We start from the raw sequence: 12634 nt of genomic DNA on the forward strand, positions 1-12634 counted from the left end.
TTTCCAGCACTTTATTTCAGATCACCGGCTTCTGTAGTCTTTTGCTTTTATTCCACTCTTTACCAGTTTGGCAGCATGTTTGCTGATCCAGTGTTGGATGAGGCACCATTTCCTCCATTAAACAGCGGGAAGATCATGGACTTAAGACATTCTTACTCCGTCATTTTAATCTCCAAGACTCTTTGCTCAAAGATGTTGGCATCTTTTTTCAATCAATTTATATTTTCCTACAATTTTGTTACGTATTTGTCTCATGAATGAGTGCCTTTTACTTGCGTTGTAACCTCTATTGCTGCTTTGATGTATGTAATTTTTTTCCAGCAATGTCAGCCTCTGCCCCTTTGTGCCTTTCAATTCCAATTTCCTTCGCCCATTGAATCTTTGTCTTTCCTTCTGTCCACTCACTCAATCTGTTTCTTTGGCCCATCAATTTGCCTTTCTGACGGCACCCCAAAATTCATACACCTGTCCCCCGTCCCCCCCTAATTTTCATTTCTTTCATCCCCTCATTCTCTCTCTAGCTTCAATACTTTTGTCTTCTATTTTTCAACTGCATCATTCTCTGGTCCATAGTTATTGTGGGTAAATTGATCATAGCTTTAGAGAGCATGCCTAAAGCCCTTGAATAGGCCATGCATCGAATAATTGTTGGGCTGCCCACCACTACACAGTTTAGAAAGGTTTCCTGTGAGGAAGAGAGGGCAGGAAAGGAAAGGGCTGGGGAGTAGCGGAGAGATGGAGTAGCAGAATTGGTGAGTAACAAGAAACATGGCAATACAGAGTAATGAAAGCAAAAGAACAAGACACTAAAAAACTAAAATTTAAATGAAGCTATACAAGTTTTGTTTTTAAGTATCTCGGAAAACTGAAAAACGATATATAGAGACAACTGAAAAATCACGTTTTAAAAAAATTTGAGCTGCAGCTCCAACAAGTGGCCAGATCTCATAAATGCTTACAGATGCAAAACGGTCAGATAATAAAAACTATATTCTCAGTGTAGCACTGCAGCTAGTGGGACATCACACTTAATACAAAGACAGATACAGTTGCAATATTTTAAACACTTATACCACCTATTGCATCATCTCTAGGCCCAGTTACTGCAGGTAAATGTGGGCACTATTATCAGGAGACTTTCTTATATTTGATATGGGGTTTTCATTGCATCATCCATCATGCATAATTAATTATGTATTAGAGAACTGCCAATTTGCTGGATGGAAAATCTTGCAAACACATGACAATAGTGACACCTACTGGTGCTAGTTTAGTGAATCAATTTTCTTTTAATTGCATACATGTAAAAGAAAGAATTAGCTCGATAAGTGAAGTTCCACATTGTTAAATATATCCAGCTGAAGTTGTCTGTTCAAACCAGAACAATTAAATTGCTTCAGTGCCAGGGACCCAGGTTCAAGTCCGGCCTTGGGTGACTGTCTGTGTGGCGTTTGCACATTCTCCCTGCGTCTGCGTGGGTTTCCTCCCACAGTCCAAAGATGTGCAGGTTAGGTGGATTGGCAATGATCAATACGCGGGGATAGGACAGGGGACTGATCTTCCAAAGGGGTGGTGCAGATGGGCTGAATGCCATCCTTCTGCACTGTAGGGATTCTATAGTTCAAATTCAATACCAATTATCTAGTAAAATCCATGACAAGTGAAATTTGTCTGATCATAAAAAAGTGAAAATTTTATCAAAAATTTATTTTATAAAAGGCAAACAAATAAAACATTAAATTAATGGCACTGAAATTAGTGCTTAAAAATAGAAAAGTTATCTAAAAACATGGTAATATTAATTAGGGTGCGGCATAATTTTACCAGAAAGAAATGAGCTTTCCTTAAACACTCATTTGATTAAATTCGAACAGGAATGGCAAGTTTAACTGCTGAATTTTGATATCCTGAAAGTTTTCAGGACCTGAAAGCTGTCCATTCAACTGTTCACAATGATCTGAAACTAAAATACGTCAATAGATTTTACAAACACCAAGAAGTGGATCCAGTGGAGGAAGAGGACCTGTCTGAAGAACTAAACAAATACTTTGCATCTGTTTTCACTAAAGAGGATGCTGCCTGCAAAGGTGGCAGCAAACACAAATAATGAAGTAGTAATAAACATAGGCTGGGATTTTCCAGCCATTCATCCCGGCGGTATTTTCTGGTCCCACCTGTGGTGCACCTCAGCGGTGAGAAGTAGATTCAATGGGAAACCCAATTGACATCGGTGGAACCAAAAGATACTGCCATCTGCCAATGGCGGGCCACATCACGCCGCCACAGAAAAGACTGCAGGTTGCGCAGTAAATCCCACCCATCCAGTGCTGCCAATTTGCTCTATGGGAAATCTCACAAACACACGACAATAGTCACAGAATAGCACAATAAAGGAGGAGGTAGTCAAGATATTAGATATAAAACTGGGGAAAAATTGATAGTTGCGTTACCACAGTGAATGTACCAGTTAATGGTGACTGACATCATTTGAAAATTTAAATCAGGCAGCTTGACTCTGATTAAATTTACTCATTCACAGCAAATGGGCATTGCTGGCAAGGCAAGTCTTAATTCTCCCCGAGAAAGTTTTCGTGATCAGTGGCTGAGACCATTTCACAGAGCAACACTGATATGGGTCTGCAATCAGGTATGGACCAGATCTGGTAAGGACAGCAGGTTTCCTACCCAAATGGGCATTAGTCATAGAGTCATAGAGGTTTACAGCATGGAAACAGGCCCTTCGGCCCAACTTGTCCATGCCGCCCTTTTTTTTTTAAACTCCTAAGCTAATCCCAATTACCCACATTTGGCCCATATCCCTCCATACCCATCATACCCATGTAACTATCTAAATGCTTTTTAAAAGACAAAATTGTACCCACCTCTACTACTACCTCTGGCAGCTTGTTCCAGACATTCACCACCCTCTATGAAAAAATTGCCCCTCTGGACACTTTTGTATCTCTCCCCTCTCATCTTAAACCTATGCCCTCTAGTTTTAGACTCCCCTACCTTTGGGAAAAGATATTGACTATCTACCTTGTCTATGTCCCTCATTATTTTATAGACCTCTATAAGGTTAACCCTCAGCCTCCTATGCTCCAGAGAAAAAAGTCCCAGTCTATCCAGCCTCTCCTTATAACTCAAACCATCATGTCTCGGTAGCATCCTCGTAAATCTTTTCTGCACTCTTTCTAGTTTAATAATATCCTTTCTATAATAGGGTGACCAGAATTGCACACAGTATTCCAAGTGTGGCCCTACCAATGTCTTGTACAACTTCAGCAAGACATTCCAACTCCTGTATTCAATGTTCTGATTGATGAAATCAAGCATGCCGAATGCCTTCTTCACCACTCTGTCCACCTGTGACTCCACTTTCAAGGAGCTATGAACATGTACCCCTAGATCTCTTTGTTCTGTAACTCTCCCCAACGCCCTACCATTAACTGAGTAAGTCCTGCCCTGGTTCAATCTACCAAAATGCATCACCTCCCATTTGTCTAAATTAAACTCCATCTGCCATTCGTCAGCCCACTGGTGCAATTGATCAAGATCCCGTTGCAATTGGAGATAACTTTCTTCACTGTCCACTATGCCACCAATCTTAGTGTCATCTGCAAACTTACTAACCATGCCTCCTATATTCTCATCCAAATCATTAATATAAATGACAAATAACAGTGGACCCAGCACTGATCCCTGAGGCACACCGCTGGTCACAGGCCTCCAGTTTGAAAAACAACTCTCTACAACCACCCTCTGGCTTTTGTCAAGAAGCCAATTTTGTATCCATTTAGATACCTCATCCTGGATCCTGTGAGATTTAAACTTATGCAACAGCCAACCATGCGGTACCTTGTCAAAGGCCTTGCTAAAGTCCATGTAGACAACATCAACTGCACTGCCCTCATCTATCTTCTTGGTTACCCCTTCAAAAAACTCAATCAAATTTGTGAGACTTGATTTTCCACTCACAAAGCTATGCTGACTGTCCCTAATCAGTACTTGCATCTCGAAATGCCTATAGATCCTGTCTCTCAAAATACCTTCCAACAATTTACCCACCACAGATGTGAGGCTCACTGGCCTGTATCATAGAATCATAGAAACCCTGCAGTGCAGAAAGAGGCCATCTGGCCCATCGAGTCTGCACCGACCACAATCCCACCCAGGCCCTACCCCCATATCCCGACACATTTACCCGCTAATCCCTCTAACCTACGCATCTCAGGACACTAGGGGGCAATTTTAGCATAGCCAATCAACCTAACCCACACATCTTTGAACTGTGGGAGGAAACCGAGCACCCGGAGAAAACCCACGCAGATATGAGGAGAATATGCAAACTCCACACAGACAGTGACCTAAGCCGGGAATCGAACCCAGGTCCCTGGAGCTGTAAAGCAGCTGTGCTAGCCACTGTGCTACCGTGCCGCCCTGCAGGGAAAAGTCTGTAGCTCCCAGGCTTTTCCCTGCAGCCCTTTTTAAACAAAGGCACAACATTTGCCACTCTCCAATCTTGTGGCACCTCACCTATGACTATCGATGATTCAAATATCTTGGCTAGGGGACCCACAATTTCCTCCCTAGCCTCCCACAATGTCCTGGGATACACTTCATCAGGTCCCGGGGATTTATCTACCTTCATGCGTTTTTAGACTTCCAGCATCTCCTTCTCTTAATATGTACACTCAAGACATCACTATTTATTTCCCCAAGTTCTCTAACATCCATGCTTTTCTCAACAGTAAATACTGATGAGAAATATTCATTTAGGATCTCACCCATCTCTTGTGGATCCGCACATAGATGACCTTGTTGATCCTTAAGAGGCCCTACTCTCTCCCTTGTTACTCTTTTGCCCTTTACGTATTTGTGGAAGCTCTTTGGATTCTCCTTTGCCTTATCTGCCAAAACAATCTCGTGTCCCTTTTTGCCCTCCTGATTTCTCTCTTAACTCTACTCCTACACCCCCTATACTCAAGGGATTCACTTGATCCCAGCTGCCTACGCCTGTCATGTGCCTCTTTCTTCTTCTTGACCAGGGCCTCAATATCCCGAGTCACCCAGGGTTCCCTACTTCTGCCAGCTTTGCCCTTCACTCTAAGAGGAATGTGTTTACCCTGAACCCTGGTTAACACACTTTTGAAAGCGTGCCACTTACCAGACGTCCCTTTGCCTTCCCACAGACTCCCCCAATTAACTTTTGAAAGTTCCTGCCTGATACCATCAAAATTGACCTTGCCCCAATTTAGAATTTTAACTTTTGGGCCAGATCCATCATTCTCCATAGCTATCTTAAAACCAATAGAATTATGGTCACTGGTCCCAAAGTGATCCCTCACTAACACTTCTGTCACCTGCCCTTCCTTATTTCCCAAGAGGAGGTCAAGTTTTGCCCCCTTTCTAGTCAGGCCATCCACATACTGAATGAGAAATTCCTCCTGAATACACTCAACAAATTTCTCTCCATCCAACCCTCTAATATTATGGCTGTCCCAGTCAATGTTGGGAAAGTTAAAATCTCTGACCATTACCACCCTATTTTTCTTGGAGCTATCTGTAATCTCCTTACATATTTGCTCCTCAATTTCCCGCCGACTATTTGGGGGCCTATAGTACAACCCTATCAAAGTGATTTCCCCCTTCTTATTTCTCAGTTTTACCCATATAGACTCAGTGGCTGAACCCTTGGATATATCCCCTCTCAGTACGGCCGTGATGCTTTCCCTAATCAAAAGTGCAACTCCCCCTCCTCTCTTACCTCCTGTTCTATCTTTCCTATAGCATCTGTACCCTGGAACATTGAGCTGCCAGTCCTGTCCCTCCCTTAGCCATGTTTCAGTAATTGCTATAATATCCCACGTACTCATCCATGCCCTGAGTTCATCTGCCTTGCCCGTCAGGCCTCTTGCATTGAAATAAATGCAGTTTAATCTGGACTTCCCTTGCTCTCTGTCTTGCTTTTGCCTGATCTGTCTGGTACTAGGATTACTTGCCTTTACTGCTTAATGTGCTCTCTTTAACTTGTGCGCTATCCTCAAACTGCTCTTCTGTCTCCCTACTGCTTTGGATCCCACCCACCCTGCCAAACTAGTTTAAACCCTCCCGAGTAGCTCTAGCAAATCTCCCCACCAGGATGTTAGTCCCCCTCCAGTTCAGATGTAGCCCATCCCTCTTGAACAGGTCAGCCCTTCCCCAGAAAAGATTCCAATGGTCCAAAAATCTAAATCCCTGCCCCCTGCACCAGCTCTCAAGCCAGGCATTCATCTGCCTTATCCTCCTATTCATACTCTCACGAGCACTAGTAGTCCTGAAATTACTATTATTCAATTAGTAAGTCAGATGAGTTTATTGTAAAAGCCATTACTAATAATACTAGGTTTTCATCCCACATTTTGTTAACTGAATTAAATTTACAAACCGTCATGGTGGTATTTCAATTCTCAAGATTTCTGCCAGCTTAGAACTGCAGGCCTCAGGATTATTAGTCTAGTAATATAATCACTTTGCTACCATAAAAGTGAGAATTATTTCAGTGTAATATGAAAAGAAGCTCTAGATCTAGTTTTATTGGGTAGTTCGGGGCTGTCCAATGTGCAAAATTAGATCATAAAATCATTTCTGAAGTTACTTTATACAAAACAAATAAAAACTGGTGAAAGAGTTGCCCGGAGCTTTGTTGGATTTGGAGAACTACCAGTATTGGTACCGATGGGAAATATCATATGTATTACAGTGCATTAAACTATTTTCCAAGTCACATTTCACAATAAAAGCAAATTAAAGAAACATTGACCATCAACAAAATAACCTAATGCTTTTTTCATTTTGACTTGGGCAAGCACTTTGTGTAGCTCTCCTAAAACAAAGCAAATGAATCACAAAATGACTTATTCACAAATGAGTAATCGCCTCTCACAGAGTTAAATTTTAACTTTTATTGTCAGAGAAATGTAAAATGGGTGGCCAATTTGCTACCTTTTTGTACTTGGCAGTGAACTTTAAATTATCCCATTTGTGTGAATAAGTAATCACTTTCTTTTAAATATATGTACTGCACATGTACACAAATGCAAAGGAAAAATAATGCTAGGAAATTGAACCCTTCCCATTTTGGGCACAAAGAAATGGATTTTCAAGGTGAGGTTGGGGAAACTGATGTCCAGATAATTTCTGGCTCCTGATCCCACAGTCACAATTAAATGTAAATATCCTACTGGGTTGGAGGCAGTTTCAATGCCCAAATAGTGGGACTGAGCCTCTCCAGGAAGTGGGAGCTGCCAGCAGAGCGGGAGTGGGAAAGGCAGTGGCAGCCATGATGGGGGCCTGCTCTGGCTGCTGCTTGCTTAAAAAGCAAACAATTCTTGAGGCTCAGCAGTGCTAACTAAAAGAAAATTGGCCATACTGACAAAATAAAGATCCATCAGGATCATAGAAACTTTACATCAAATAATAAAAAATTTATTATTCCAACACTGAATCTGACAATTCTATACTAACATATACCAGGTTGTTTGAGTTCACCCAATTGACAAAATCCCATCCTTGCCTTCCCCGGCCCCTTAACAAGCAAGTTTCCCATCCCTTCATCCTGTTCTTTCTGCTTGAAAGTCAAAGTGTGTACCGAAGCATTGGGACCCAGAGGTGTTTTTGGGAATGCGATTTTTAAATCTTGCATGCACCAGATCCTGCCAGCAATTGAAAATTCTGTCCAAAGTGCCAGTACCAAATATTTCTCAGTTCGCATGGAATGAACAACTGCATTGTTAAGCATGGAAGGAGCTTTACTTTGTACCTTAATGCATACGGAACAGCATGTACTGCAAAAGTGCAACACTTCCATTTCACATACTAGCCATTTTTGCACCCTCTCCAACAGAAATTGCTAATTTAGTTTTAATTAATGCCACTTTGAGGCATATTTATGCTACGAAACATTAGTTGAGTTGAGATGAGACTGCCCCTATTTATAGGATCCTCAGTACCAGCAGCCAGAGATAATCAATTCATACGTCTGGGCTAAACTCGATCCAACTTTCAGATGAAAAGGTGATTTCATATCTACTGCACCAGTCAGTTACTCCTTATGCGCAAGACCAACTGGACTTCTCAATCCTGGGTTTTGAGAGTGAGAGATTCTTAATTCTCTCCTTCTCCCTCTCCTTCCCTACCTCCCAAAATCCCCAACACTGAGCTGCAACTAAACCAAGCTCCTATTACCATTCCATATCATTTATATATCATACAGTAATTTAGTTCACAGTGGTACAGTGGTTAGCACTGCTGCCTCACAGTGCCAGGGACCTGGGTATGATTCCGGCTTGGGTCACTGTGCGGAGTCTGCACGCTCTCCGTGTCTGTGCAGGTTTCCTCCAGGTGCTCCGGTTTCCTCCCACTGTCCAAAAGACGCGTTGGTTAGCTGCATCGGCCATGCTAAATTCTCCCTCAGTGTACCCGAACAGGTGCCAGAGTGTGGCGACTAGGGGATTTTCACAGTGACTTCATTGCAGTGTTAATGTAAGTCTACTTGTGACACTAATAAATAAATAAACTTGAAACTTTAGCAATCATTTTTCAAATAGAAAAAGAATACTTAGTTTGGCACCAAACTTTATATCAACAATGCTCTCTTAGTGAAATATCAAAGTATGTAATTATATCTAAAAGAAATACTGCACCATGTTCGACATTAGAGCTTTGAAATCCCTCTTCAAATGAAATTTCACTTACATTTTTTTGCAGCTTTTTTAGTTTTCTTGGTCCTCTTTTTTCTCGCTGCTTGTTGTTTCTCCTCTTCCTCGTCTTTCTCTTTTTCTTCATTGCTTATCTCTTCTAACCCAGGAATCAATTTTTTATGAGGAATCTTCTCTTTATGATCAGTTTCATCCTGCATTTCACTTGGGCAGGAGAGGATAAAAGGGCGTTTTAAAAATAAATAAAATGCACTTCCTGGATAATATAATCAAATTGAGTACACAAACGTTTGTAAATTTACTTTCTAGACACAAGCCATCTTCAATTGAACTGGGGAGTGTTTGCTCATCTGTAATTCCCATACTGTAGTGGCAAAACAAGTAATTATTGCATGTACAGTAGAGCACTGACAACATCTGATTCAGAAACGGTACAGTAAAGAAAGATATAATTTCTTTACAAGGTCTATAAAAGGACTTTTACGTGTTTGTGTCAATTGCAATGGATCAATTGTAATTTTCTTTGATAAAAAGAAATGCTGGTTCATGTGATTTGGCAACCTTTCACCTGGAAGCATTTCCAGCAGGAAATTAAGAAAGAAGTCACTGGCAGATACAAAGGAGATACAAAAGAGAGTTGCAAAGTTATGGCAATCAGCATAGACACATACAAAGATAACGTGTGCAGTGAGAGAAAGAGGAACACAGAAATCACTCTCAAGAAGAAGTCAGTTTTTTCTTTTTGGCAGGAAAGGAGACAGAGCTTTTGGATGTACTGTGTAGGATTGATAAAAAATTCTAAAAGCTGGAAAACTCTGCAAATAGCTCAGGGATGCTGGTGGACATTCTCCCAGAAGTGGTCAAACCATGAACTGGTGTGTTACTGATTCCAAAAGGCCTTTGACAAGGTGCCTCACGGGAGACTGCTGAGTAAAATAAGGGCCCATGGTATTCGAGGCAAGGTACTAACATGGATTGACGATTGGCTGTCAGACAGAAGGCAGAGAGTTGGGATAAAAGGTTCTTTCTCAGAATGACAACCGGTGACAAGTGGTGTCCCGCAGGGTTCAGTGTTGGGGCCACAGCTGTTCTCTTTATATATTAACGATCTAGATGACGGGACTGGGGGCATTCTGGCCAAGTTTGCCGATGATACAAAGATAGGTGGAGGGGCAGGTAGTATTGAGGAGGTGGGGAGGCTGCAGAAAGATTTAGACAGTTTAGGAGAGTGGTCCAAGAAGTGGCTGATGAAATTCAACGTGGGCAAGTGCGAGGTCTTGCACTTTGGAAAAAAGAATAGAGGCATGGACTATTTTCTAAACGGTGACAAAATTCATAATGCTAAAGTGCAAAGGGACTTGGGAGTCCTAGTCCAGGATTCTCTAAAGGTAAACTTGCAGGTTGAGTCCGTAATTAAGAAAGCAAATGTAATGTTGTCATTTATCTCAAGAGGCTTGGAATACAAAAGCAGGGATGTACTTCTGAGGCTTTATAAAGCACTGGTTAGGCCCCATTTGGAGTACTGTGAGCAATTTTGGGCCCCACACCTCAGGAAGGACATACTGGCACTGGAGCAGGTCCAGCGGAGATTCACACGGATGATCCCAGGAATGGTAGGCCTGACATACGATGAACGTCTGAGGATCGTGGGATTATATTCATTGGAGTTTAGGAGGTTGAGGGGAGATCTAATAGAAACTTACAAGATAATGAACGGCTTAGATAGGATGGACGTAGGGAAGTTGTTTCCATTAGCAGGGGAGACTAGGACGCGGGGGCACAGCCTTAGAATAAAAGGGAGTCACTTTAGAACAGAGATGAGGAGAAATTTCTTCAGCCAGAGAGTGGTAGGTCTGTGGAATTCATTGCCACAGAGGGCTGTGGAGGCCGAGACGTTGAGCGTCTTCAAGACAGAAATTGATAAATTCTTGATTTCTCGAGGAATTAAGGGCTATGGGGAGAGAGCGGGTAAATGGAGTTGAAATCAACCATGATTGAATGGTGGAGTGGACTCGATGGGCCGAATGGCCTTACTTCCGCTCCTATGTCTTATGGTCTTATGGTTGGTTGAAAAAGAACCCTGGAAAGTTACACAATCAAGACTGTCATGACCAGAGGGAAAGAGGGTTTATATAAGCATGCCTTCTTGATAACTGTACCCATGAAACTCAAAGGTGAAAGCTGTTGTCAGGTAGGATTTTTGACCTATGCTGGATGAATAAAGAAGAGCATTATTGCAGAGCTGTGGAGCTATGTAGTGCCACGTTTCTGCGAAGAGTGATGCAGGTGCCTATAGTTGTGCAAGACTTTGTTGCATTGACTATTTAAAGTGAAATTTCTCTAGTCTCATTTGCGTGTTAAATCATGTTTAATTTAGGTTGGTTCTGAGCTGTGTGAAGTAAAAGCTACAATAGAAACATAGAAAACCTACAGCACAAACAGGCCCTTCGGCCCCACAAGTTGTGCCGAACATATCCCTACCTTTTAGGCCTACCTATAACCCACAATCCTATTAAGCTCCATGTACTCATCCAGGAGTCTCTTAAAAGACCCTATTGAGTTTGCCTCCACCACCACTGACGGCAGCCGATTCCACTCGCCCACCACCCTCTGTGAAAAACTTCCCCCTAACATCTCCCCTGTACTTACCCCCCAGCACCTTAAACCTGTGTCCTCTCGTAGCAGCCATTTCCACCCTGGGAAAAAGCCTGAGAGTCCACCTGATCTATGCCTCTCAACAGTTTATATACCTCTATTAGGTCTCCTCTCATCCTACATCTCTCCAAGGAGAAAAGACCGAGCTCCCTCAGCCTATCCTCATAAGGCATGCCACTCAATCCAGGCAACATCCCTGTAAATCTCCTCTGCACCCTTTCAATCATTTCCACATCCTTCCTGTAATGAGGCGACCAGAACTGAGCACAGTACTCCAAGAGGGATCTGACGAGGGTCTTATATAGCTGCATCATTATCCCCGGACTCCTAAACTCAATCCCTCGATTGATAAAGGCCAGCACACCATACGCCTTCTTAACCACCTCCTCCACCTGCGGGGCCGATTTTAGAGTCCTATGGACCCAGATCCCAAGGTCCTTCTGATCCTCTACAGTACTAAGAGTCTTTCCCTTAATATTGTAATCCTTCATCCCATTTGACCTGCCAAAATGGACCACTACGCATTTATCTGGGTTGAAGTCCATCTGCCACTTCTCCGCCCAGTCTTGCATCCTATCTCTGTCCCTCTGTAACTTCTGACATCCCTCCAGACTATCCACAACCCCACCAACCTTCGTGTCGTCGGCAAACTTACCAACCCATCCCTCCACTTCCTCATCCATGTCATTTATGAAAATGACAAACAGCAAGGGTCCCAGAACAGATCCCTGGGGCACACCACTGGTGACCGACTTCCATTTAGAAAAGACCCATCTATATACACACTCTGCCTCCTTTGGGCAAGCCAGTTCTGGATCCACAGGGCAGCAGCACCTTGGATCCCATGCCCTCTCACTTTTTCTAGAAGCCTTGCATGGGGAACCTTATCGAACGCCTTGCTAAAATCCACATAAACCACATCTACCGCTTTCCCTTCGTCCATGTGTTTAGTCACATTTTCGAAGAACTCCACCAGGCTCATAAGGCACGATCTGCCTTTGACAAAGCCGTGCTGAGTATTCTTGAGCATACCAAACCTCTCTAAATGCTCATAAATCCTGTCCCTCAGGATCTTCTCCATCAGCTTACCAACCACTGAGGTTAGACTCACCGGTCAGTAATTTCCTGGGCTATCCCTATTCCCCTTCTTGAAAATAGGAACCACATCCGCAATCCTCCAATCCTCCGGCACCTCTCCCATTTATAGTCAATAACTAATTCCTAGTCCTGTTGAGGCACTATGTGAGGCCAATGCAAACAAACCCCTCAGCTTTTGGTGC

The 12634-nt window shown here is 42.7% G+C and overlaps 1 protein-coding gene across 1 annotated transcript in view; it reads right to left on the reverse strand.

The window, feature by feature from the left end:
• Positions 1–12634, reverse strand: part of ahi1 (Abelson helper integration site 1) — a 134750-nt gene that overhangs the window by 85161 nt on the left and 36955 nt on the right. The window contains exon 5 of the mRNA XM_078212568.1: positions 8737–8903. Within this exon, the coding sequence (XP_078068694.1) occupies positions 8737–8903 (167 nt within the window). The remainder of the gene's footprint in view (positions 1–8736; positions 8904–12634) is intronic.

This window comes from Mustelus asterias, chromosome 5 (assembly GCF_964213995.1).
Source record: "Mustelus asterias chromosome 5, sMusAst1.hap1.1, whole genome shotgun sequence".
Lineage (NCBI taxonomy): Eukaryota > Metazoa > Chordata > Chondrichthyes > Carcharhiniformes > Triakidae > Mustelus > Mustelus asterias.